General features: G+C 36.5%; 1 protein-coding gene across 1 annotated transcript in view; it reads left to right on the top strand.

Annotated features, from left to right (window-relative positions):
- The window catches only part of LOC137860490 (uncharacterized), a 49,866-nt gene that overhangs the window by 4,715 nt on the left and 20,797 nt on the right, over window positions 1-24,354 (top strand). The window contains exon 2 of the mRNA XM_068690783.1: window positions 8,401-8,480. Coding sequence (XP_068546884.1) covers window positions 8,401-8,480 — 80 coding nt within the window. The remainder of the gene's footprint in view (window positions 1-8,400; window positions 8,481-24,354) is intronic.

Here is a 24,354-nt window from a genome sequence, read left to right as displayed (position 1 = left end):
TTTTAACTGTTTTCGTGCTATAAAAGTTTTCATCAGAAAGATTTTGGCAAGTAAATTATCTTTTGATATTTAACTCTTTATCTGTATCCATTTCTGATTCTGGACTCGTGTATAATCTCACTGAAATTATTGAACTGAGGCTGCTTAAATTACCTGTATCAATGTTGCTTTGAAGTAATCGCTTTTCTCTTATTTTTTATAGAGATTAATTCTTAAAGGCAGGTGAATGCAGACAGTGGGGGCTTTGGTTACAGCTTATGGGAGACATTTACAATGGAATTTTTCAACAATTTTAAAATTTAGAATAATTTTTTAATATGGGTAGATTTTTTTTTCTAGTTTTATTTATACTGTAAGCAAATACAAATATTGTTTTCTTCAACAGAAAGTACACCATTCAGCCTGGAGTAAAGTAACACATGTATGATACTCAAGAAAAAGTCAGCAAAATGCAGAGCAAAAAGAGCATTAAGGTTTTATACAGTTAGTGACTGGGCTAGGGCTATATAGCAAAGGTACTCTGCATTCTGTTACCATGACTTTAATAGACGTACAAAGTGAAGAGTCCCTTTGGATACAGCTGTCTGTGGACTATAATTCCAAATCTGTGAAGATGGTGGTAGTGGTGGAAATGTAGTTCGGTTTGGAAATACAAGTGCCTGGTGAGAAGTTTGTCTCCCTGACTGCACGGTATGTCCTTGCAGACATCACAGTTGTAGGGTTCTGGTGATATACCAAAATGGAACAGTAGTCTGACCAGGAATTCTGGATCACAGAACAGAAGAGTGGCTGGAGTAACTAATTGTAATCATAGATGCATTTCCAAACTTACTTCAGTTGTCACCTGTTTTTCACGTTTGAAAATTAGACACTTCTTTTACATTGAAATCTCAGGGGAAAGAAGCTCCTGTAAAAGCTGAAAAAACATTTTCCACCTGAATGTGGTCAACATTCTTTGTTCTTTTGGCAGTCCTATTTCTAGCTTTTTAGCTAGTGCATTGTGGTATTTTAAAGAGGACTCATTTTCTTTGTACTTCACCCTTCCTCACTACAGCTAAAATACTCCTCTGAATTTCACTCACATCATTGAACTCACTGGAGACATAAATGCTACATCAAGTCCTAAGATTTTATGTGCTTGAACTTCACATTTTAATGTCTCTTAGTGTCATGTACAAAAGTGATTCATAATAATAATTACTATAATTGTAACTTTTATCCCATAAAGTTAATTCTCAGCATTCGCTATTTTATTTGTTATGATTATATACTCAATGTACTGCTAATAAATATACTCTTTCACCATGTTTGATGTATACGTGTTTTCAAACATGGAAAGCAGTAGAAGTCAAACACAACACTGTAATTGTTATTTTAGTTTTAATGCTTTACTAAATGCTGTATTATGTTATAAATGTGGCGTGAAACTCAGATGTGAGAATGCTTAGAAATACCAAACATCTGTGGCAGTAATTAGTACGCACCATTCACAATGATCCATTTCCAGTGCTAAGAATTTAGGGTTCACCTAAAATTAACTGCACAGTAATGGAGGTGTATCTATGGCCTAAATTTCCTTGCTCAGAAAATTATGACTGCTGCACCCTATGAACATTTTGTATCCCAAGGACATCTAGAAGTGGATGGCAATTGTGCTAGCTGGTTCAAACACTTCTGGGGTAGTTTTGACATGGCTCTACAGCTCTGTCGTTTTCACTGTCCTTCCCAGATAGTCAATAATCCTTTTCTGCCAATAACAAGTGTGCTGCTAACTAAGTTCCTACTTGGCCAAATAGGCATATTCTAAGCAAAGAACCATCAGCCTTGCTGCTGCTCCTGGATGAGCAGCATCTAAATGATGAGCAATCTAAAGATTGCCGCTTTCATTGCTGCTGGTACAGGGGAAAAAAATAAAAATTAACATTAATGGGGTAATAGGTGATATTCTCATAGACCGTCAAGTTCAGCAGAACTCAAACATTTGAAAACAGGAAGTTGAGAATTAGTTTCTAGTCCACACAGTTTTAATTTTACCTGCTCATATCACTCCAACAGCGTACCAGTAACACAACATTTGTCTGTGAGCTGCACTCATCAGGAGCTGCTTAAGACAGTCCTGATGATAGAGCAGATGTGAGGAATGGTAAGGCCTTGGATACACCCTCCATATGTGCTTCACATGTAATCTTAATGTGCATCTGCCAGGGATTACACAGCAGTTTATATCATCCCCAACCTCATCAAGCTCTACTTTGCAAGGTCCACTTGTGTATTTGTCTTTAGATTACTGCCCATAGGTAAGAGCTTAGCCAGCTCTGCAGAACGAAGACCTTATCTCTTACAATTTGCAGCTCCTTTGCTGTGGCAAGGCTCACGTCATATCGTGTTTAGCCATCAGGAAACCTCACAACCTATGCTCTGACCTAACTGCGTGCAGTTTTCTGGGCTGTTTTGGGCACGATCTCCCAAATGAATCCTGAAATGTATCCCATAGCTTTTAAAAGGTCCAGGATAGGTCTTTCTTTTGATCATCATATGGCTGTACCTAATGAAACGGCTCAAATATTCATCAGATGTACTGTGATGTTATTCAGCATACAGCTTTCTGTAGAAAATTACATGGCATGTAAGAAGCTGATGCGTGAAAGTTACATTTATATAGCACTTTAATGCAGGCTGGATGGTTGGTGGGTTTTTGTTTGTTTGTTTTTGTTTTGTTTTAAAATATTCCATAATTTAGGTCTTTACATCTGTAGACTACAGGTTTGTATATTATGATTTAAAAATAAAATAGTGCAATTAATGTTACTGGAAGCTACAAACTATTCCTGATTATTTTAGTTTGACATTGATAGAGTAAGGGTTGGAAATGTAGAAATAACATATTCCTTAAATTAAAGCTTATTTGAGAACAGAAAAGTGAAGCTGAGGGTATCTGGATCCACAGCTGAATCCAGTGGATTGCCTAATTGCAAGATGTATGTACTACTTCAGTGACTTCTGTCTGACTTGAGACATGTTTATATTTTCATTTTTTTCCCTTTTCATATCCCATTTTTCACTTCTATTATCCTTTTATTCCTAGTTGTATTGCTTAGTTTCAATTAATGTTTAAAAACTATACCCAGTGACCTAGTTTCAAGTATGTAATTAATATATTATCCTGTGGATCAGGACATGGATTAACACTTTTAAAATAGACATGCAAAGATATTTTTGTGCATAGGTAATACAACGAGAGGTATGAATGTGCAGTTGTAGCAAATAGTTTAATGCATTCTCCTGAGTTTTTGCAGAAATTTTCAACCTGTGAATTGCTGCAGGGTGGTAAATCACTGACAGAAAATCACATCTGACCTTGAATTGACTTTCACAAATAGTTTCCTTTGCTAAACCTAATTAAAATACATATTAAACACACACACACATATATATATATATAAATCTTTATCATTACAATGGCTAAAAGAATGCAGTCCTTTTGTGAAAAGGTGATACGATGTTAACAGATATGTTATCCACAGTCTGAAAGACATAGAATCACAGAATCACAGAATTTCTAGGTTGGAAGAGACCTCAAGATCATCGAGTCCAACCTCTGACCTATTCCTATTAAGAATGAAAGTCTTTAAATTAATGGTTTAGATTAGATGACTGTTTCTTCATAAGGATGGTTGTACAATTACACCTTGTATTCAGCATCATGGGGCCATTGTAACCGTCAGAGAGCCAATTCAGGTTATTGGGTAGTCTGTTTATGTCACATATTACAATCGCATTCATATTTATTGCAAAAAATAATGTGCTTTCTAAGGAATCCATTTAATGGAGGGAACGTCAGTCTGGAAGAACTCAAAGTTGAACAGAAACTTCACCTGATCGCGGTGACCCGATGGCCTGAAGAAGGCTGGACAGTAGGTTCTTATTGCAGAGCAAAAATATGAAAAAAGTGTTGGAAGAATAAAAGGATCTAAAGCTTCCATTGGCCATAGCTGCCACATGATAACTTGTTACTTACTGCCCTGTCTTTTTGTATGCTGAACTGCTACAGGTCTAGCACAGCCATGACCCTGTGCCAAGAACAGCCTCAACAGCCAGCAGGTTCTCTGTGGAGCCGTCAGAACTGAAGTTTGCTCTGAAGCTTGGCAGAGGCCTAAGACCTGCACTCAGAACACAATCCATCACTGTACTAAAACACCTGCTTTGCACTATTTACTTCTCAGCATTCAGCACCATCATACTACAATTTTGTCTTCATTAATATAAGCTGCAAAACATGGTGTCATCTTAGACCTGCTCAGAACTGAGTCTGATGTTTTTGGGTCTTCACAGTGCTGTGCTTGACATTCATATAACCCTACAGGTTACAGCAAGAGCAGGAATTTGCACAATAGGGAAAGCTTATAGAGAGCATGTTTTTTAAGATTAACATGAGCACTTCTTTGTTTGCATAAGAGCTGGATATGAACCAACAGTAATAAAGACAATTGAGAAAACATGGTTTTGACAGGATTTTTTTTACAGTGATTAAAATACAGTTGCCAATTAGGTAGAGGACTAAAAGTGCTATTGATTGGCCATAGAGATTGCATAATGCAGTTGTTGAACTGCAGCCAAAAGGTTGAGATTTCCGTGTTTTGTTTGTTGTTTTAAGTGCACCAAGAAGAACATAAGTGTGTATGAAAGTTGTACTGCCGTCCCATCTTGTACAGAACAACACAGCTGTTCTTAAGAAGCTTAACTTAAGAAACTTGGATCTGTGCAATACTCCTTTCTCTTTCTTTAAAGTACTGACCTATTCTGAAACGCTGCCTTTTATCCACAATTGTTTGGAAGATAAAACATTGTTTTATTTATAAAACTCAATTTCTGGAGTGCTAGTTGATACTTCCCAATCAATACACGTACATAAATATTTACATGTATGCATATGTGTGTGTGCTGATACTATTACACAGCTGTAGCATGATTTCTCCATGGATTGGAAAGCAAAAAAAAAAAAAAAAAAAACATATATATAGTTGTAGCATGTAATTATCGTTTGGGTGTGTAGCATTTAAATGTGAACCTGTCAGTGAAAAAAATAGATACATCTTGGGTTAGCAAGGCAGCATTGTGCAATGTTTCTGGGAATGCCAGAGTTTGATGTTCAGTAGAAATATAAAGCATATGATCAGAAGGGTCAGTGAGCCCAATTTGAGTTTTTGACCAAATTATCTCTTATTTTGTTTGTGTAGAAGGCTTTTACACTCCACATGGAGAGCTTTTAAATCATATACTGTGAGATTAACACCTAGTGCTTCTTCACTCTTGCAGTAGAATGCTCTGTAGTTCTGACAGTTCTTTCCATTCAAGTCATCTCCTTCTCCTCCCTGTCCTCTGGCTAAATGGAGGAGAGGATTACTACCAGAGGAATGTAACACTTCCAATTTGCCACGTAGGTGGTAATTGCTTCATTCCAAAGAAATTACCTCAGCAAAACCCTCAGAGTTGCATGTAAAAAAAAAAAAAAAAAAAAAAAAAAGCATAGCTTCATTTCCAGAGCTTAAGTTATAAATCACATTTAGTGTGGCATTTGATACACTTTAGCTTTGCTTTTTCAACTAGAAAGCCAAAGAAATAGTTATCTGTTTCCTTGGTTGACCAGCTTCTTACACTAGTTTCCCTATCAGTCGTAATACACAGTAATTATTATGATCTCAGCTGTTTGCTTTTCCTCATCTTCTTATTTTCCATTACATAACTGTAATTATTATTGATTATACCTAATTAGGATTCATTGTGCTTCAAAGACCTAATACCCAGTCTTTGCCTCCAAAAGGTGATAATCACACATTAAGCATAACACCATGAGTGATAGCAAGAGGCTAGAGTGGCCACTTCAAAAAAAAAAACCATGATCTTTGTCTTAGTTAACTTGCTGGGTGTTTGTAATTAAGTAAACTCTGAGTTCAAAGTATTTTCATGAATGACTGCTATATGGAAGGGAATGCTACTAGTGTGAACTGTGTTATTTGTTTATTTCTGAAAACGGTCTTTTAAATTGTAAGGGCAGCTGTATTTATCCAATGTAGAGAGCAGGTACACTTCACCACTCTTGTAAGAGGCTTGCTCACACGCTGCAGAGACTCTTCCATTTCACAGGAGGTTTCTCTGTGACTCGTTCTTCCCTATAAACAGGGGCTGTTCACATTCCCGTTCCTCCCCCATTCGGAGTTCTTTATTGCTCTGCTCTCTTCAGTTCATTTCTGCCTTTTCTCCTATGCTGGGTCTCCATGTGCCCCTTCCCTTATACCCAGGGTTATGAGGTAATGAAACATTGATAGGAAGTGGACTCCCATGTATGTTCCATTCCACTGTCTGCCAAAACAGGTTCTCCTCCTCACCGTACCAGGAGCTGTGTCTATTCCTGTGTTACGACTTTGTCTCAGAAATCAGAGGTCACTGTTAGTGTGTCACTTACTCTGTTGTATTTTGAATACTACATAGGGTACCAAAGAATCCCACAGCAGAGTACCTGAGAAAACAAAAGGTATCTTAGTCTAGCAGAAATTGTCATCGCTAGTTTGGTCTCTAGGATGGAGAATTTGTGGATGTTCCAAGGCCGAGTTTGTTAACCAAGCTCCGGGTCTGAAGGTTTTGCCAGAGGGATGTGAAGGTTTACAAATGAGCTTTGCAAGCCAGGAAGTTGGTGTAAGTCACAGCTCCCACATGAGGACAATGTTCTTTCTGTCTGATGGAGGAGTCAGTGATGGTGCAGGAAAGTGATAAAGAGGAAGGAAAAAAAAAAATAGTTCAAAAAGGGAAGGTTAAAATGCCTCAAGTTGTACTAATGCTTTGTCTTCAGCTTGTAGTACTTTTGTCTGATCTTATGTATTATGCTGTTATGAGCAGTCTGCAAATCAGGCTCTGTAGCTACTTGTGGTACTGCAGGATATATGGTATATTAGCTGTTTTAAGGCTCCAACCATTGCACCTTTTATCCATTACTGCACTTCTACCTTTTGCCATTCAATGGGAAGGACAAACAGCAGCCAGGTGCTTTTGTTCTGAGGTTCATTCTGGGAATGATGCTGGTAGGCATTAACAGACCATATCCCAGTCAAATAATTGCAGATTGGTAAGTACAGCTGTGCCTGAAAGAGTGGCTATACTAAATAAAGCAAGGAGTACTCTTGCTTTCTCTCTCCATCAGCAATTTTCCCTAGTCCAGTAGGATTTTAGCCATCAATGCCTTAAGCATTTCCAGGAATTTTGGTTATAATGCAATTACATAGTTCACGTTTTTTGTGTTATAGAGAGACAAAATTGCCATCAGGTTGAGCATGTTGTTTGGCAAAATGGCAGGCTGGCTTGTATGCTAAATGCTGTATGCACTAGATATGCAATTGGACATGTATGTTATTTTAAAACCCATGATCAATTTGGATCAAAAAATCAAAGCAAACACTTGAATCTATGGTTACAAAATTGTCTTATGAAGATCCTTATTTGAAATGCATGAACCCAGCTGCTATCATTTTATTAAGTAATATTGCAACAGTAATAAAACACACCAAAACAAAAGGTCATAAATCAGCAAAGTTTAAAGAAAAGCATAAACTAATCCTACGTGCCTAACAGATTAAACCTACGTTTATACTACCATTTAATTGCAATTGGATTAAACTTTGATGTTTCAGCCTTTAGACAGTACTCTAATGCAATATAGTTATTTACTTTCAAACTTCTAAGACTGGTCCAAAGCATCTGGGTCAAGCTCATGTCCCAGGTTATATTACCCTTTCCTGTATTCTTTCCCATCTCCTCTGTCTTAGAGGAATCTAACTAGATTCTATGAATCTAATATAGAATCTAACTAGATTCTATGTTGTAGGCAACAAGAAAAACTCATTATGCACTGTGTCACGTAAATCTGGAAAAGAAGCTGAGCCCTTCTAAAGTAATGATGGAGATATACTCAAGCATTGGAACAAGTTGTCCAAAAAGGTTTCACAGTCTGTCATTGGAGGTGTTCAAGACCTGACCAGATATGACCCTTAACAGGATTATATGAGGTTTGACCTCGTATCTGTAATTCAACAGATATGAACAGCTTTGGACCACAGATTTCCTGAGATCTCTGAATTATCCTATGATTCTGTATTACACTCATCCACTACTGCACTTCTGTCTACTGTAATACGAATAAAAGACAAAAAAAAAAAAAAAAAGACAGTATTAAGTGCACTAAGTATTTATACATATGTATTTACTATCTATATTGTTACGTTAGGTAAATAAGGTGTGTCAACATATCCCAGGATAGAGTGCCCTACAGGAATTTCTGAATGAAATTAATCTGTGCTAGGATTAAATTGCTGTTATGCATTTCTCATTTTTATTTTGGATTTGTTTCAGGTATTATTTCAGGCACGTTTAGTATTTTGAAACAAAATGGAAGATTGTTCCAGCCTTGGGGAACTGGCTGTCTATATAAAGTAAGTTATGTTTTCCCTTTCAGTGGAGAGATCTCAAATTCACCTAAAGAAAATATTAAGAATTCTGAACAGGTATTTTCCCATGGGTATTTGTTTTAGTGTTGCTTTCTGAAGGGGTGGGACTTCACCTGCTTCTGCCTTTGAAAGTGAAAACTCAGAACAACTCTAATGACCTAGCATCATGAGAGAACATTCTGTGGTGACTTCTCACTTCTATGTAGAGTGAAAGGAGTGACCTAAAAAAAGATTCTTGATAGCTGTATTTTTTTCATGGATTTGAGAGCAGTGAAGTGGTGTAGATAAGAAATGAAACTGCAGTATTCTCGAACAAGAGGGCAGAGGGATTTTTGGTAAAAAGGGCAGAGAAGAAAGTGAGGTGCTGTGATTTATATTAAGTTCAAATTTCTGTCTACTGCATTTAAATCTATGCCCATGAGTTTTACCTAACTCATTTGTAACCTTCTTATGTATTGCTGCACTCCACTCAAGTTTCTCTGTTCCACTCACTGCTGTCTCCTTGGCTTCATATGTGATGCCCTCTGTAAATTTCTTTAATGTTAGGAATGTTCGTATCCAACTCCTTGAACTCAGCTCCAAAGACTCACTTGTTCTTCAAAATTTGTATGTACTTTCTTTGCCACTGCACGGGATCTACTGCATCATTCGGAGGGAGAATATTTGTTTTTTGATAAAGTAATTACAAGAAAACCTTTTTTTGTTGTTGTTGTTTTTGTTTTTGTTTTTTTCTGTTCTCTGTGATATTTTACTCATATGATAACTAAGTAAGCAACCAGCATAGGTTTATAAGAGTAGCAAGTATGTTCTTTGAATCTTTGATGAAAGAGAACAAGTGAAGAAAAATGTAAAAGTTTACATTTTTTTCAGTGACAAAGTCACGGAAGTTTAATCGATGAAGACTAATGCTCCTAAGCATTTGTTTGTTAAACCATGAAGTGTCTAATTAAGGCATTTAAATTGAAGATATTAGACAGAGCTGAAATTGAAGTTAAATAACAAAAAGTAGAATATATAGCCTTAGCATCAAAAATATTCTGTGAGTAATGCAATAATAATTATTGCATATATATATATATATATGTTAAAATCTACAGGTTTGAATGTTTGACTTTAAAAAGTTTGATGAAGTTTAAAATAGAAATTGTATTTCCTGATGTAACATTTTATACATTGGTCTTAGAAGTACATCAAGTTGGTATTAGTGTCAGGGTCATATGATTTTACAAAAATGTTCCTTTGGGTAGATAACTAGCTCACAAGTTGAGGATATAAGGAAATTATCAACTATCAGCAATAGCAAATCTTAGCTGAGATGCCCTCATGTCTAAATATAAAAGTATGAAGTACCTCACATCCAAAAAATTGTTCCAAGACATCCAGAAATTTTCATCTATATAAATGAGATAGTTGAGCCACCCAGCAAGTTTTTTCTTCTGCTGCTTTAAAAGAGACAAATAAATGGAGATGAAATGATTGTTATTGTCAGTCACTGATCTAACTGTGTACAGACACCGGTGTGCATCACACTTCTCAAAACTGATCAATACAGAATAAGCATATCATGTGCAGTGTCGTTTGCCTCTCCCTGTGTAATTTTTGTTCTTCCCCATCATTTTTTTTTAAAGTACATTTCCTGTCATCATACAACAGGCTTTGGGATAAAAATAGTTTTGGGTCTGCAAAAACGTTTTGGATACAAAGTTGAAAATGGAGTTATGATGCAACTTCACCCAAGCAAGCCCCTAGAAATATGTATCATGGGCCTGATTTCAATGTAGCAAGCTATCTGTAGAAATAGTGACAGGCATTGCTCAAGCCTGTCACACCTAACTTGCTTGTTTCCCAGGCCCTACCAGTAAATAATGTTCTTCGTATATGTAAGTGTATCCACACCTCTCCTGTTCCATTATTTCTGAGCATGGAAGGGTCCTTCATCTAGACTAGCTGATAGATCGAAGCAGCCACCCTCCTATTTTCATAACACTAAGTATCACTTTGGTACGTGTATAAGTGGAACGGATAATTACCATTGCTGGTACTAGCAGTGGTGATTGGTTCTCACGCTTCATTTTTAGGAACCTGGTTTTATTCAGTATCAAAAAACCAGCTACTCAGAATTTCAGATCGCTTAATACATTTTCTCTCACATTCTGTTTAACCTTTTCTTATTTTTTAGAAACTCTTTTATTAGGAAAAAGTATTTGTAGATCCTGTACCTTTAAGTTTGCTTCTACAGTGTTTGCAATATACTGAACTTGCTCAGTAAGTTGTTTGTGGTTTCTAGTCTTGCTAACTGAAAGTATGTTAGGCCACCTTATGTTACACTTTTAATTTTTGTTCTTCATTAGCACTTGTATATATTGTAGGGTCCAGTGTTGTGTTTTTTTTTTTTTTTTTTTTTTTTTTTTTTTTTCATGTGGCAGGCGAACTATTTCTTGAGGTCTCATTTTTTTCTATCCTAAGCTCCAGAATAACAAAAATAGGTTATAGGTCATTAATTAGAAAGTAACTCGGGTTATTAAAGTGTGTTGCCAGCTCCCCAACAGTCCAATTCAAGACTAATGCTTTGGTCTAGAACTGTGGAATGCAGTAAATAATTTGCTTTACTGACCCTTCATGAGCTTAGAAAAGTTTATGGTCTAGAATTAGTACCAGTTCAGTGTGAGCTTCTGTAGCACAAAGCCAGGAAAGAGTAGATATCCTTAGGGTGCTGCAAGATATGTTCCTAAAATTAATGATAGGGTAAGCCTAATGAAGCTGTTTCACCATATCCTGTTTTCAACACGGAGCACTCCCTCTCAAATCCCTCCCTCCTCCTCCAACATATGTCTGCATTTTCTGTCAAAATAAATAGCTGTGGCTAGCTGGAACCAGAGTGCCACTAATGCTGCACTTTCCTTTTTAGTTTCTGGATTGCTGTGGCTGTTAAATACTGGAGAGCGAGATTATACAGATGGTATTCTTATCTGTCTCCCATCCTTTTGCAGTCCAGGATTGCAAATTTGCAAACTTAACATTAAAAAGCTATGTGGTTAAATAAATAATATTTCCTGTCCTCGGTCTTTAAAATACAGATGAAATGGTCAATTGCTTTTCACTAGAGTGAAAAGAAGAAAGCCAATATTCTTATGTAATCATTTATTTCTTCTCAGCCTAAAGAAATTCATTATTGAATCATAGGAATTGGCAATACCGTGTTGCTCAAATAAAGTTGCTTTTTTTTTTTTTTTTTTTTTTTTTTTTTTTTAAGCCTATCAATTGTATGCCTCCAAATGAATTTATTTGCCCAGATTTTCTATTATTTTTTTCTGCTCTCCATTTTATTTTCGTAAAGCTGCCACACCATATTGAGGAAAGTGTATATACTAACTAGCCTGTGTTTCTGTAGTGAGGGAATGAGGATCAAGGTTACCATTAACCAAGAGGACAGAAAATCTTGTGATGTCTTAGCCAGCGTCATAATAAATTAAGGAACATCCCAGTTCCCTAGGGCTCCAAGTCATCTCCGCACAGGTCATGGTCAGCCCTTGAACTTTGGGTTGCACCCTTTCAACAAAGCAGCCCTTTACAATTAAAAGACACTTAACACATAAACACTTTCAGAGTATAAACTGTAAACACATAAAACTTTAAATACCTTGGAGCTAACCTAACCGCATAAACACTACCTTTTGAGGTTTATTATGTATTTGAATTTTAAAGAAAGTAATTTTTTCTACTGTAAAATTAGTAACGTGATACATTATGAATATGATTTATTATGAAAGTTATTTTTTATGCTTTGATAATATTAACTTTCTATAGTTAACTACTAAACATTTAATGTTGATACAGGAAAAAGGAACAGATTTCATTGCAAGAGTAGCTAGGTCATCGATCATTTTGTTCTTTTATTGCTCTTGTACATGTCTGTATTGGGGATTTACATGGGGAGAAAAAAAGAAAGATTCTGGCTTTCAAAGATCTGCTCATTGCTCTTACCACAGGCTGAATGCAAAAGAGCTGTATTTGAAGGCAATGGTTAGTATTCTCATTCTTTTATTGCTACTTTGTGCTTATGTTAGGTAAATTCCATACCGTTTGCAATTCTTACTCTTCTTACTTATAGATTTCTCAATTCTGCAGCTCCCTTTCTCCCCTATTACTTTTCTAATTACAACTATTTCATACTTTTGAGCAAGGAAGAGTTTATGCAATGTAAGAACTCTGCAATCTTGACAAAGTATTTTCTGTAGCTGCATGGGTATGGTACAGTCTTTACAAGTTCACATAATTCCAATTAGATAGGTACAGAGTCAACTGGGGAGTTTGGGTATGAGCTGAGCAGTACATACAACACGATACGTTTTTTTTCCATCAGTACAGATGAATACGAATATCAAGAGCAATGTTCAGAGGAAAATAGGTAGTCTGTAACTTCTTCATTTAGAGTTTAAAATGTCTCTTCATGTTTTTCTGTTTTCTTCAGTGCTAATTTGCCTAAACTTGACATATACATTCTATTTTTTTTTTTTTTTTTTTTTTTTTTAAGAGTTGTTCATTTTTACTATTTTTGCATACAATTTGTATGGTCCCTTATACTTGTACAGTTCTTCATTGAGCATTTCAGTAGAAGAAATAGGCCAGATTTTAATAGTCTCCACCTTGCCCATTCTGGTTTATCCACTCCCAGCTGTACATCTTATAATGCCTACCTCAGTCATGCCAAGCTCACATTTTTCTGTGTTGATTATTAGCTCCTGATGTCAGGCACTGCCTTCTGAGTCAAAAGTAGGACTCGTTCTCAGTTGTAAATGTCTATTGTTGTTATGAGCAACTGTAGATTTGTACAGACCTGTCAGTGATGTCAATTTATACAATGTAGTTGGTGCGTTCCTCGTGCTGAAAGCGAGTACTTGGAACTTACATGACCTGATTTCATTTTAAATCTGCAGATTCTAGAGTATAAAGTCATACTAGACAAGCCCTAGCTTTAGTGAATGATCAGTTATAGGTGTTGGATAGGCCTTGTCATTGTATATCTATTTTATAGCAATTTGCAAAGCAGGTGACTCCTCCTGGTTCTAAAATTTGGACTGAACTTAATCCATGGCCTTTTCAGAGGTTCAGTGTTCTCTCCTGTAGCATATCTACTATCTTTTGTCACACAAAAGAGAAGGTACTGGGCACTTCAAAAAGCTTATACGTTAAAAAGATGCTTGTCACAAAGGCTTTTCAGAGCACAGAAACAGACAGAAAGTAGTAAGAGACCAGGAACAGTCCCTTCAGGTCTTTCTATATCTGTACATTTAACATAATTCATAATTTTCATCTACTTGGTGTTCTAAACCTTGCCACTAAAAGAGTTAGATTTAAAAGAGTTAGATACTGCCGAGCAGAAAAAAGCACAATGGTTCTCCTTTTCTAATTCCCATTTCAACATTCATTTTGCAATTGAGTTTTTGAAAATTGCCGTGGTAAATGGTAAATGTTTCTTATTTTGGGGACTTGGGTAATTATTTCATACGTGCTTCCCAAGGTGCAGGTTGTAGAATGAATATTCTATCCTGTTGACCTACTATATATGTATTCTGGCCACTTGTATATCATAACAGGGCTCTGATTCTGCTGTGGTTTACTTCAATCAAGTTATTTGCTGATGAAACTCAGAAGTGCTGCTTCCTACAAATCCATTCAAATGACATCTCTTGACTACACTCAGAACTGGTTACTTTGCAACCAGACAACAGCTCACCAGGCACTAGAGTGGAATTTTAATGATCTCCAGATCATTAAAAAATGAAACCTGGAAGTGTGACTGAAGTATGAGAGGATGTTTATTCATCTGTGTTGCCGTGGAGAGGCTGCAAAACGGTGTAATTCATTAAATCAGTTAGATAGCTAGTTGCCCTGTGTTTGACAAAATACGTGAACATCATGTTTTTCCCAAGATATTTTTTTTTTTCTGAAATATGAATATCCTGTGGACAGGTGTTTCCTAGGGAAAATTCAGTTGAATTTCGAAGGCATTGTGAACTGAGCATTGTTAGGACTAGTGGTACAGAGCCACTACTATTACAAGGCTTTTTTTCTGCAATGATTATACATTCTTGCTAATCCCATAAGAGCCATGACAGTGCCATGAGAACCTTTGAGAATATATTCACCAGAAAATGATGCAAGAATAGCTTTCTCTCTCCCTTGTATACTGTTTTCTCTAAAACATAATACAGTTCTAATTCCTTATTATTTAGTAATATGCATTTGGTGAAAGTGAACACTTGATTAAGTTCTTTTCCAAGTAAAAAAGTTGCATGTTATTACCTGTAGTCAAGGTACTGGATATAGATATCGATTTATTTATTTATTTATTAAGATATTAGTTGTAGGGAAACAGATATTTACAAACAGTGTATATGAACATTTATTTACCTTATAATTTGAAGAGGAAAACAATATATGTTCACTGATGTTGTATCAACATCAAAACATCACAGGATTTAGCTGACCAATATTAATGCCTTATCACAAATGAAATGAGGATTAGTATGGTGGAAGCAGAAGCATCAATTTCAAGTTGTTGCCCCAAAATAAGTTACCAGTCATTTTGTTAGAATGAGTTATTTGAATTTGTGGTAAATACTAATTATGTTTTTTGTGTTATGTTGGCAAAAGGGAGTACAGGAGAGTATTTGATGTTGCACCCTCTTGTGAATTAAAGGAACCTAAACCTAAAACCTGAAAACAAAACAAAAAAAAATAAAAAAATTCCAACCAAACAACCAAAAAAAAAAAAAAAACAAAACTAAGACTGGAAATGAGAAAGAGGGAGACAGTGAGACACTGGAGAGGGGAAAGGCTTTGGGAAGTTTGAGCTACCTGGTATGCGTATAACATTAAATACCTACAAAAAGAGAAGTTGCAAAAAAAATGATGCTTTTTTGTTTGTTTTGCTTTGTGGGTCAGTTTGTTGTTGTTTTCATTGTGTTTTGTTTGTTTTGAAATGCCAAGCATCTGCATTTCCCACTGACTTCGTGGATTAGATTTTTTTTCTACAAATGTGTTCAGAATCCATAGTAGCAGTCTCATCTAAGAATATATTAATGGAAGACTGATTAGTTCAAGACCCTTTTGTTTTCTAAAATATCAAAGGAAAAATCAACAAGGCACTAATACATGTGCTTTTGTCTATAACTGATCTGTCATGTGGTGGGACATACTTGCCTGTAGCAGGTTTCAGTGCCCCTAGACGTGTTTCTAAACCTTTTGTAGGCTGGCACTTGCAGTTAGATTCTAAGACTACAGAAAATTATGTGATGTTCTCTAACGAAGGTACCTTTCCACGTGCTTACAAGGTGTTAACTGTTCTCTTTAATTTTGGTTTCCATGCAGTGTGCATAGATGCCTCAGCTGAAGTAAAAGACAAATTTCTTGGTAAGTGATTCACAAGCCAGGCTTGCCTGTGTAATGTAGAATTGTAATATTGATGTTACAAAGTGACTCTCCTAAAACCTTCCCACCAAATATAATCATGCTATTACTGTTTACTCTGACAGCAGCTTCCTTCTATCCAAGGAGCTCAGCACATTTCACAACCATTAAACCTCCCAATGAAATAGTTAAATATTATTATCCCATTTTCTAGATGAGACATATAGAGATTAATGACTTGTTAGAGTCACGCAGGAAATCAGTGACAGAGCAAGGTATAGATGGCAGCCCCCCCAGCTCTTATGCCTATTGTTTTGTTCACAGAATGACTCTTTCTGCCCCAAAGAAAAGGCACTCCTGTTCTTGTAGCAGTACTGCTAATGCATGAACTGAAAAGGTGGATTACTGAGTCAGTGACATAAGTAAAACATCAACTCTGCTTTTCTTCTACTAATATAATAGAGGAACTAAGCTATTATTGGCACAGGGATGCTTTACAACAGGTTGTAAAGATTACAAGAGACCTGAATTTGAAGAAAGTGAGGAAGGGGAAGGGGGATTTCAGCAGCATGGTGCAGGACCAACCTCCAGAAATCTAGTATGACCAGAATTGACGGGACAGCTATTAATCTTGGCTTGGATCTTGAACATAGCAATTAATTACTGAGCTTCTCGATTTGGCTGTGGCTGTACCTCAGCATTTTTGTTTCAGCTGAGGAAAATGAAGTCTTCACAGTGTTGGTCACAGGGGATAACGGTGTTTTCTCTTCCCTGTTGTGGAGAAAAAGGCACTGATCGCTTCTGTTGACCATCCAGAAATGGTATCCGTTTTCATTCCTTTGCTGGATATGATGAGGCCAATACTTAAGTGCTGACTCATTGGCTATGTCCAGTTTCTCAATTTGCAGTTTGCTAATGCAGATAAAAGAGTAATGTTTCTCTCCTATCCTGTCCAACACATCTAACTTCCCCTTATAGGTTAACCACTTAAAAACCTTCAAAATCTAAACTGACTATTTTGTTGCTTACCTCTTCTTTTTGTTTCAGAGTTGGTCACTATTTGTCATCTGTCATGTTGACCTTATAAAAAGGTCATAATTCAGTGAAAAGACTAAATGCAAATTAAATGCAAATTAACATAATAAAAGTTAAAAGTAAATTAAGTCACAAAAGATATTGCAATTAGCAGGATTTTCTTCTATTTTGAAATTTCAAAGTGAATAAAGTTACAAACTTTATTAGGTAGTTAAGAAAAAGATTCTAAGAATATGAAGAGAGATTCAGGGTGCTTGTTCAATAGTAGGAACAGAAGAATTAAAATGAGGAACATCTGGAGAAATTTCATAAACTAAGGCAATGTTTAGAGAACTGAAACCTAACATAAAGCTCGGGTTTCTGCTTAACCAGAAAGAAGACAGGGACCTGATGTGCACTGAAGTTTTTCACCTTAGGCATCACCTGAAGTACAGTAAATATTCTGACTGTACAAGCACACAATGAAATAGTAATCTGTGAAATGCATCATTTTAGTTAAAGTGGGAGTACGCATAAATGCTTACACATAAAATTACATCAGAGATTTTTGTTGGAAAGTTGCTGTAAAAGTGAAATATTTCAGCATGTGGTTTTTAGTTTTTGAGAATATTCCTGCTGATAATCATTATGAGGGTTATGGACTTACAGATTTACATCTGTTATGTAACAGTGTCTATATTGGAGGTATTATGCTATCTGTGTTTTGTCTGTATGTGTGTACACAAAAGTGTACACGGTAGGACAAATTCTATGAAACTTTGGGCTGTCAAATTTATATTAAGTAAAGAAGGAAAGTTTAGTTGTTAGTTCATTTGTTCTTTAGTGCAGTAGAAATTGGGAGTTTTATGTTCCACTTACATTCTGAGAGAAATACATATGTATTTTTAAAATAATTACTGCATGTATTTGTTGTATAGTCTATTTGTGCCATGTTACCCTGCCTAGTGACATAGTTTTACATTAGAGGAGTCCGTTAGGAGGAATTCCTGGCAGAGGTGAAAATAAAGTACAATCCAGAAGATAATCAGGAGTCCTACGTGAATTAACAGGAAAGCCATTAACTGGGGATCATGCTCAGCCTGACTCTCACCTGGGCTGGCGATGTTTCTTCTCTCAGTCAGGGTTAGGGTAAAAGATGATTCTTAAGAAATCTTAAAGATGCTAGCCTACGCAGAGAAAGGGGGTGAGTGAACTCCTCAGGGAGTGTCGCTGAGTGCTGACAAGGACTGACGCATACCACGTATGGGAGCGAACTTTCTGTATGACCTTGGCCGAGTCACTTAATCCCTCCGTGACTTGGTTTCCTCACATGTAAAATTAAGTAGTAATAACACTTCCCTGCCTCAGAAGAAGCTGTGGGGATTACTTCATTACTATTTTTAAGGCGTGTTCAGAGAAATAGGAAAGATGCAAGGGAAGTCTTATTAGTTATTGCTGGAAACCTGTACAGTATCAACTTGTTGATCAAGTCCTGGTGATGTATGTTGTTAACTGGCTATTGCTTGGGAATTTGATATTATCAGAAACCCCATGAGCCCATCACACCTTCCTTCATGCTTCTTTTTCCTTTATGCTCTTGTATTCAAGTAGTTGTGCATGCATTGTTAGGCAAAATCAGCCTCTCTGCCTGACAAAAAATACTCATGTTTCTTCAATAACTGCTTTTTGGCTGCTACAAATAATAAAGCTGAGACCCCAAAGCTGAAATCATATTCCATTATCAGGAAACATGCTGTATTATAGTTTAATATAGAGATAAAAAATAACCTTCCTAGAGGGTTACGGTTTTGAAGAAATGGGTCCCAAGTGTCTACCTTGATTTTGAAATCCAAAGGAACATCCCTGTTCTGACCGAACAGAAGCTCTTAGCTGGAGTTCTGTGATTGTTAATGCCAGATCTGTGCATTATCTGGTCACGTAGTGGTACAAATTTAAAGGGTACAAATTTTAAGTTATGGACATGCAACTACATTTCTGAAAAGTTATCCAAAAGTCAATTAGCCTAACTAGTTAAGATTTTTTAACGCATGAATGTGCATCAGCAAAGTGAGTTTATAATAGCCAGTGTTTTGCAGCGTGTAGCTGTGTTATTTTTGACCCAGTACTGTTGGATTGCAAGCCATTCTAGAGATAAACTTATATCACTGAACCCTAACTGCTTGCTCATGAATGGGCCACACTTAAAAATATCAAGTCTACATGTGCATTGCATTAACTACTGATGGATCCTCTAGGCCCCAGGGCCTTACAAATAGCCTGTAAACAAGTTTCTTATTTTAGCTGTGCCAGAAGCATTCTAGATCCACAGATACAAAATTACATACTAACATAACATTTCAGTAAATCCAGTAGGTGGTACATGTATGAAAGACCATTTAGCTTCTCTGGGATTGTGGAAACAATGAATTCTGATAGTTAATATTAGAGTTCTAGGTATCTTTTGGACTGCATATCGGAGTAGTCAGATCCTTTTCCTATGTCTCCTATTCCATGAGCAATGTTTAAATTCTTTACGTCAATCTGAATATAGAGTCTGGTGAAGCACTCACAAATGGTAGTCACTGTGGTTTATATGAAGTATTGCGTATGTTTGCAGCTACACCCAAACACTCACCTTATAAGCACATAGGGACAACGCTATTTGCTAGCTTGCACAACACAAGATAAGATGACGCAATGTTCGGATGTCACTGCTGTTGTATATACTGCTCGTGACAGGTGTTTCTTCTGAGCAACACAGATGTGTATGGCACTAGTAAGCACAATATTTTTCACCCTCATTTCAACTGTGGCATAAAGAAAAATGAATAAAACAAAATAAAAATGAGTAGATATGGTGTCCCGTCCCCCCCGCCCCTTTTTTTAAAACTCACTAATTCTTCTGTTAGGCTCCCAGTGACATCATCTAAGACTTTCAGGGTGTGGGCATTATTGTTATTTATAGAGAAAGAGTCTTTACGTTAATTCTGTCAGGGTTTAAATCAGACAGGAAAAGTGCTAGCATGAGAAGACAAGCAAATAGAGATGACAAGGAACTGAAAATGTTTAATATGAGAGAAAGGATAATTTTCATATCTTTTTATTTTCTATAAAAATAATGTATGTTACTGTTTTGCTAAATTATCAGTTACATGTTTTTTAAGAGTACATTTAATATACTTCCTTAGAAGTGCAAAATTAACTATATGTATTTGGCTCTTATAATGCACTAAAATAATGTAATCCTTTTTCTTTGAAGAGAGACACTATACTTAGCTAGAATGAGACAAATAGGCTAGGACTACTCTGAGCTGTAAGGAATTCTACCATATTATGTGGTGGCATATTTTAAAGAAGGGAATGTAATTATCTGACATAGGAAGTGTAATGTTTACAAATACACAAAACTGTGGGAATACTTAAAGGCCTTGGAAATAGAATATAAATATTGACCCAGAAGAAAGACTGTATTTAAAGGAAAAATAAACATCCCTCTTATAATCCTAAGGATATAACTCACAAAGCCTAGTAAGAAGGTTTAGCAGTAAATTTAGACTATGAAATGTGTTTTGAAATTTCAGTTGAGTACTTTCCAATTACTTAAAACATGTTGGAGGATTGCAGCTAAGATAACACTGTCTTAATAGCATAAATACTGTACACTGAAAAAAAAAAAAATTATTTGGAGCAGAAATGTAGGATATTTTCATTTAAATTGCAGAAAATTGCTTTGATTTTCAAAGTAGGTGTTAGGGAAGCAAATTTTGGTTTTAACAGTTATAGGAATTTTTCTTGGCCTTCCCTCTTTGAGCAAGAAGGAAACAAAGAATAGGACTGGGAGATCTTTGGAAAGCATCTGGCATGTGAGAGGAGGTAGGGACGTTCTGTAACATTTGTTTTCTTTGTCCAAACTATGTGTGGAAGAAACTGTTTCTCTCACTTCTCACTTGTTTTTATTGTTTCAGTTTGGAGGTCTCAGTGAAGGATGACTGGTTATAATTTCACATCTTTATGTCCACAGACCGGCCCTAAGCAATGTAATGTATATTAAGTGATATATCATGTATATTAAGTGATCAATATTTTGTTTGATTTTTGCGTTTGTATACGGCTTTACTCTTGGCACAGTACACATTTGTAGTCTTACAGATCACATCCTAGAAGTTGCAATTTTAAAAATGTTTTTTTGGAAACATTTTGGAGTAGTTAATGTGCTGCCATGCAATGTCTCCCAGCACACCTGAGGTATCCATGCAAACAGGTTCTCAGTTTTGCTGCAAAGTCCAAGACTCAGTGGTTTATCAATGCTGCATACTGGAAGCATCAAAGCATCTCAATAAGAATACTAGACCCTAATAAAAATAACCCTCACATCATTTACATTGCTATTTCTGTATGTAGACATTAGCTGAAGCTTTGTTACGCTTTCTAACATTTCTAGTTGCAATGTATTTTAGCAGCAAAAAATTGTCTTTGGCACGGCAGTTGCAGAGAGCAAGCTGAAGGCTGCTGAGTGTCATGAAGGGGACAGTTGGATGTCCTGATGTCAGTGTGGAAAACGCGAACAGGCTCTTTGGTCTGATCTGATGTAAAGAGCTTTTGGAAGAAACAAAGTATGTCTAGAAAACTCTGCTAGTGTTTCCCTACCAAGGAGATACTGTTTTGCTTGGGCAAGTAGTTGGCTTCTCCTTTGTCCACCTTTTAGATGCTGCCTCGTAGGGATCTAGCCCCTCTCCCATCTTCCCTGACTTCTTCCTAAAGTGAAGGGACACACCCTTGGTGGCACAAGTTTAATGTCATTATTTTAGAAGAAAGAATATGCATTCCAAGCACCAGGGAGGTCCATGCACATACAACATAGAACTGGTCTGCACTTTCGCTGCAGTTTCAGTACTTAGTGAACTTTGTAATCACAGTTTTTCACCAGAATCAGGAAGCTGCTGCTAGTTCAGTTGGCATTTAATTTATGAACTTAAAATTGTCCTTTCAAGTGTGGAGACCTGAAAAAGATATTTTTTTAAGTGGTAATTCTGAAGTACAGGAAAATCATTGCTGAATCAGTGCCTTATGTTTGATGCAGTGTAAATACTGTTCTTTTGAAATAAACCACAAGCAGTAATGTTGTATATGGGCTGGGACACTGAGTTTACAACTCTCAGCCTATAAATAATGGTCTGAGTCTTTACCAACTTATTCTGCATAGTATTTTATTGGTGTTATAGCCAACAAAAGCATTTTACTTGTCTTATCTATGGGTCTTAATCATAATGTTATCAAGATTACAGCAATTCATTGTCTGACATTTATATGTCTGCCTGCCAAACTCAACATTCATGGAGTGCTCAGTCCCATGCGTGGTTGCCAGGAGTAATAGTCCTGATGGCTCTGGCTACCTGTCCGTATCCTCTAACTGGTAGTGAAATATGGCAATCTTTCTGCTGACATTCAGTCTTCGTAGAGACCCTAGTGTTTTATACAAGAAAGGTCTTGTATACATGCATTTGTAAGATCCCAGCTCTTTGTCCATTTGTTTCAGTTGCCATTCCTTGTTGTGTCATTTATTTGACTGCATTGGCAGTAAGCTTTTTTTTTTAGTGGTGTGTAGCATGCGTTTTCACTACTGTTTATAACTTTGGTGTCAATGGTAAGTTTAGTGGTACAGTAAGGAGAGGAAGATTATCATCTCTTCCCCAATGGATAGTAGTAGATAAGAAGTAATGTCTTTCATAATGAAATACTGTAAATAAAATACAACTCAATAATTAAAGGTGATTAACTGAAAGTGAATACTGTTAGTTAAATATGCTTAATTTTTAAAATAGATAATATTCTTCAAATGCTGATGATATTTAAATTATTAAGTGTACTTTAAATGCCCAAACATCAAGAAGTTGGAGAATTTTCATGTGAATGGTCTTTGGTTCATGGATTTCCTGCTATTCCCTGGTTAAATAGAAGTGACTCTCACATGGCATTCTGTTTTTGGACTTTATTCCTAATTTTCAGCAGAGAGCTTGTGGAAATACTTCCAAGCAGAAAAAATGTTTAGTTTTTAATGCAGGTCAGGAGCAAGAACTTCAGATCCTACCCACAAGGTACATGAGATAAAAAACCCTCATTAACTCTGCTATGAGAAAATGCTTGGCAGCATTACCATGAATTGAATTGTCCATGTCTTTTCCAATGACAAGAAAGTAAAAAAGTGAAAAGCCAGCAGCAGGATACTCCGAAGTCAAATTAAATAGACTAGTGTAGAATACTTTACTCAAATGGCTCATGAAATATTAGTAAAGCTTTTGTATGGCACAAGTTTGTAGATTTTAATCAACATATTAGTTTAGTCTGTCAACCTTCAGAAGCCTTACCTGTCCCGATGCCTAGCTAAAGGTCAAAGGGGGCATGATTCACCCATGAGGAGTGCAGTGTGTGTTGTCATCGCCCCAGCTGGGCAGGAGAGTCCCACCTGCGGTGTCCCAATTTCCAGGGAAGAGGCGCGATTGGCCCTGCTGCCTCCCCGCCTCGCCGAGGATTGGCCCAGCCGTTCACCTCCTCCCTCTCATCTTGCTGGGCACACGCACTCCCTGCTGCAGCTCTTCACGCTGACCACAGAGGGACCGGAGGATGCCCATGCATCAGCACTTGGTCGATAAGGTGTGTTGCTGGGGATGTGGTGGACAGGGTGTACACCAACTGGTGATACTGACTCTTGAGGGTGAAGGGTTTGGCTCATCATTAAAAAAAAAAAAAAAAAAAAAAAGAGAAAAATACTCATAAAAAATGAGTTAGAAAGGGGTACGTGGGACTGAGTCTTGAACTGTTGGCAGGATAAACTTGCCAAGACTGACTTTTTTGGTTATTGTTTTGTTTTGTTTTCAAATTACACAAAACGTATTTATCATATTAAGTCCCCTATATTTAAAGGCTTTTAAAACAACTTTTGTTTCTATTCAGAAGTTTGCCCCAGGCTCTTGAGTAGCAAACCACCAAAGTGCCTCTTCCCAAGTCCACTAGGCTTTGTATGAAGCAGCTAACTAAACAGTACCCAGGGATTTAATTGTTGGCCTGAAGTCCTACTAAACTAAATGTGGAAGAGGATTCTTAAGGTAGCAGTTCAAGTACTGCAGAGATGAGCCATACAGGCTCACAGGGAGATGAGATTGTATCTGTCCATATCCGTGGATACAGTTAACTTATCATGATTTGTTAGAAACTTGCAGATAAGTTTTATTTCACAGAGTTCCCTATGCTTCTATTTAATAAATATTTACTGTAAGCTTTTTTTTTTTTACATTTACTTAGGGAAAAAAATGTAAGTTTTTGTTCCAATATACCATGACTCTATTGAATAGGTATTGAAACTCATATTCCATGAAAATTATTTTCTGCTCCTGCCTCAAGTCTGGACTTGGAATTTTGTAAGATGCTAACATCA

Source organism: Anas acuta, chromosome 8, assembly GCF_963932015.1.
Source record: "Anas acuta chromosome 8, bAnaAcu1.1, whole genome shotgun sequence".
Classification (NCBI taxonomy): Eukaryota; Metazoa; Chordata; class Aves; order Anseriformes; family Anatidae; genus Anas; species Anas acuta.
Note: the sequence above shows the minus strand (reverse complement) of the source record. Positions and strands in the feature narration are given on the sequence as shown.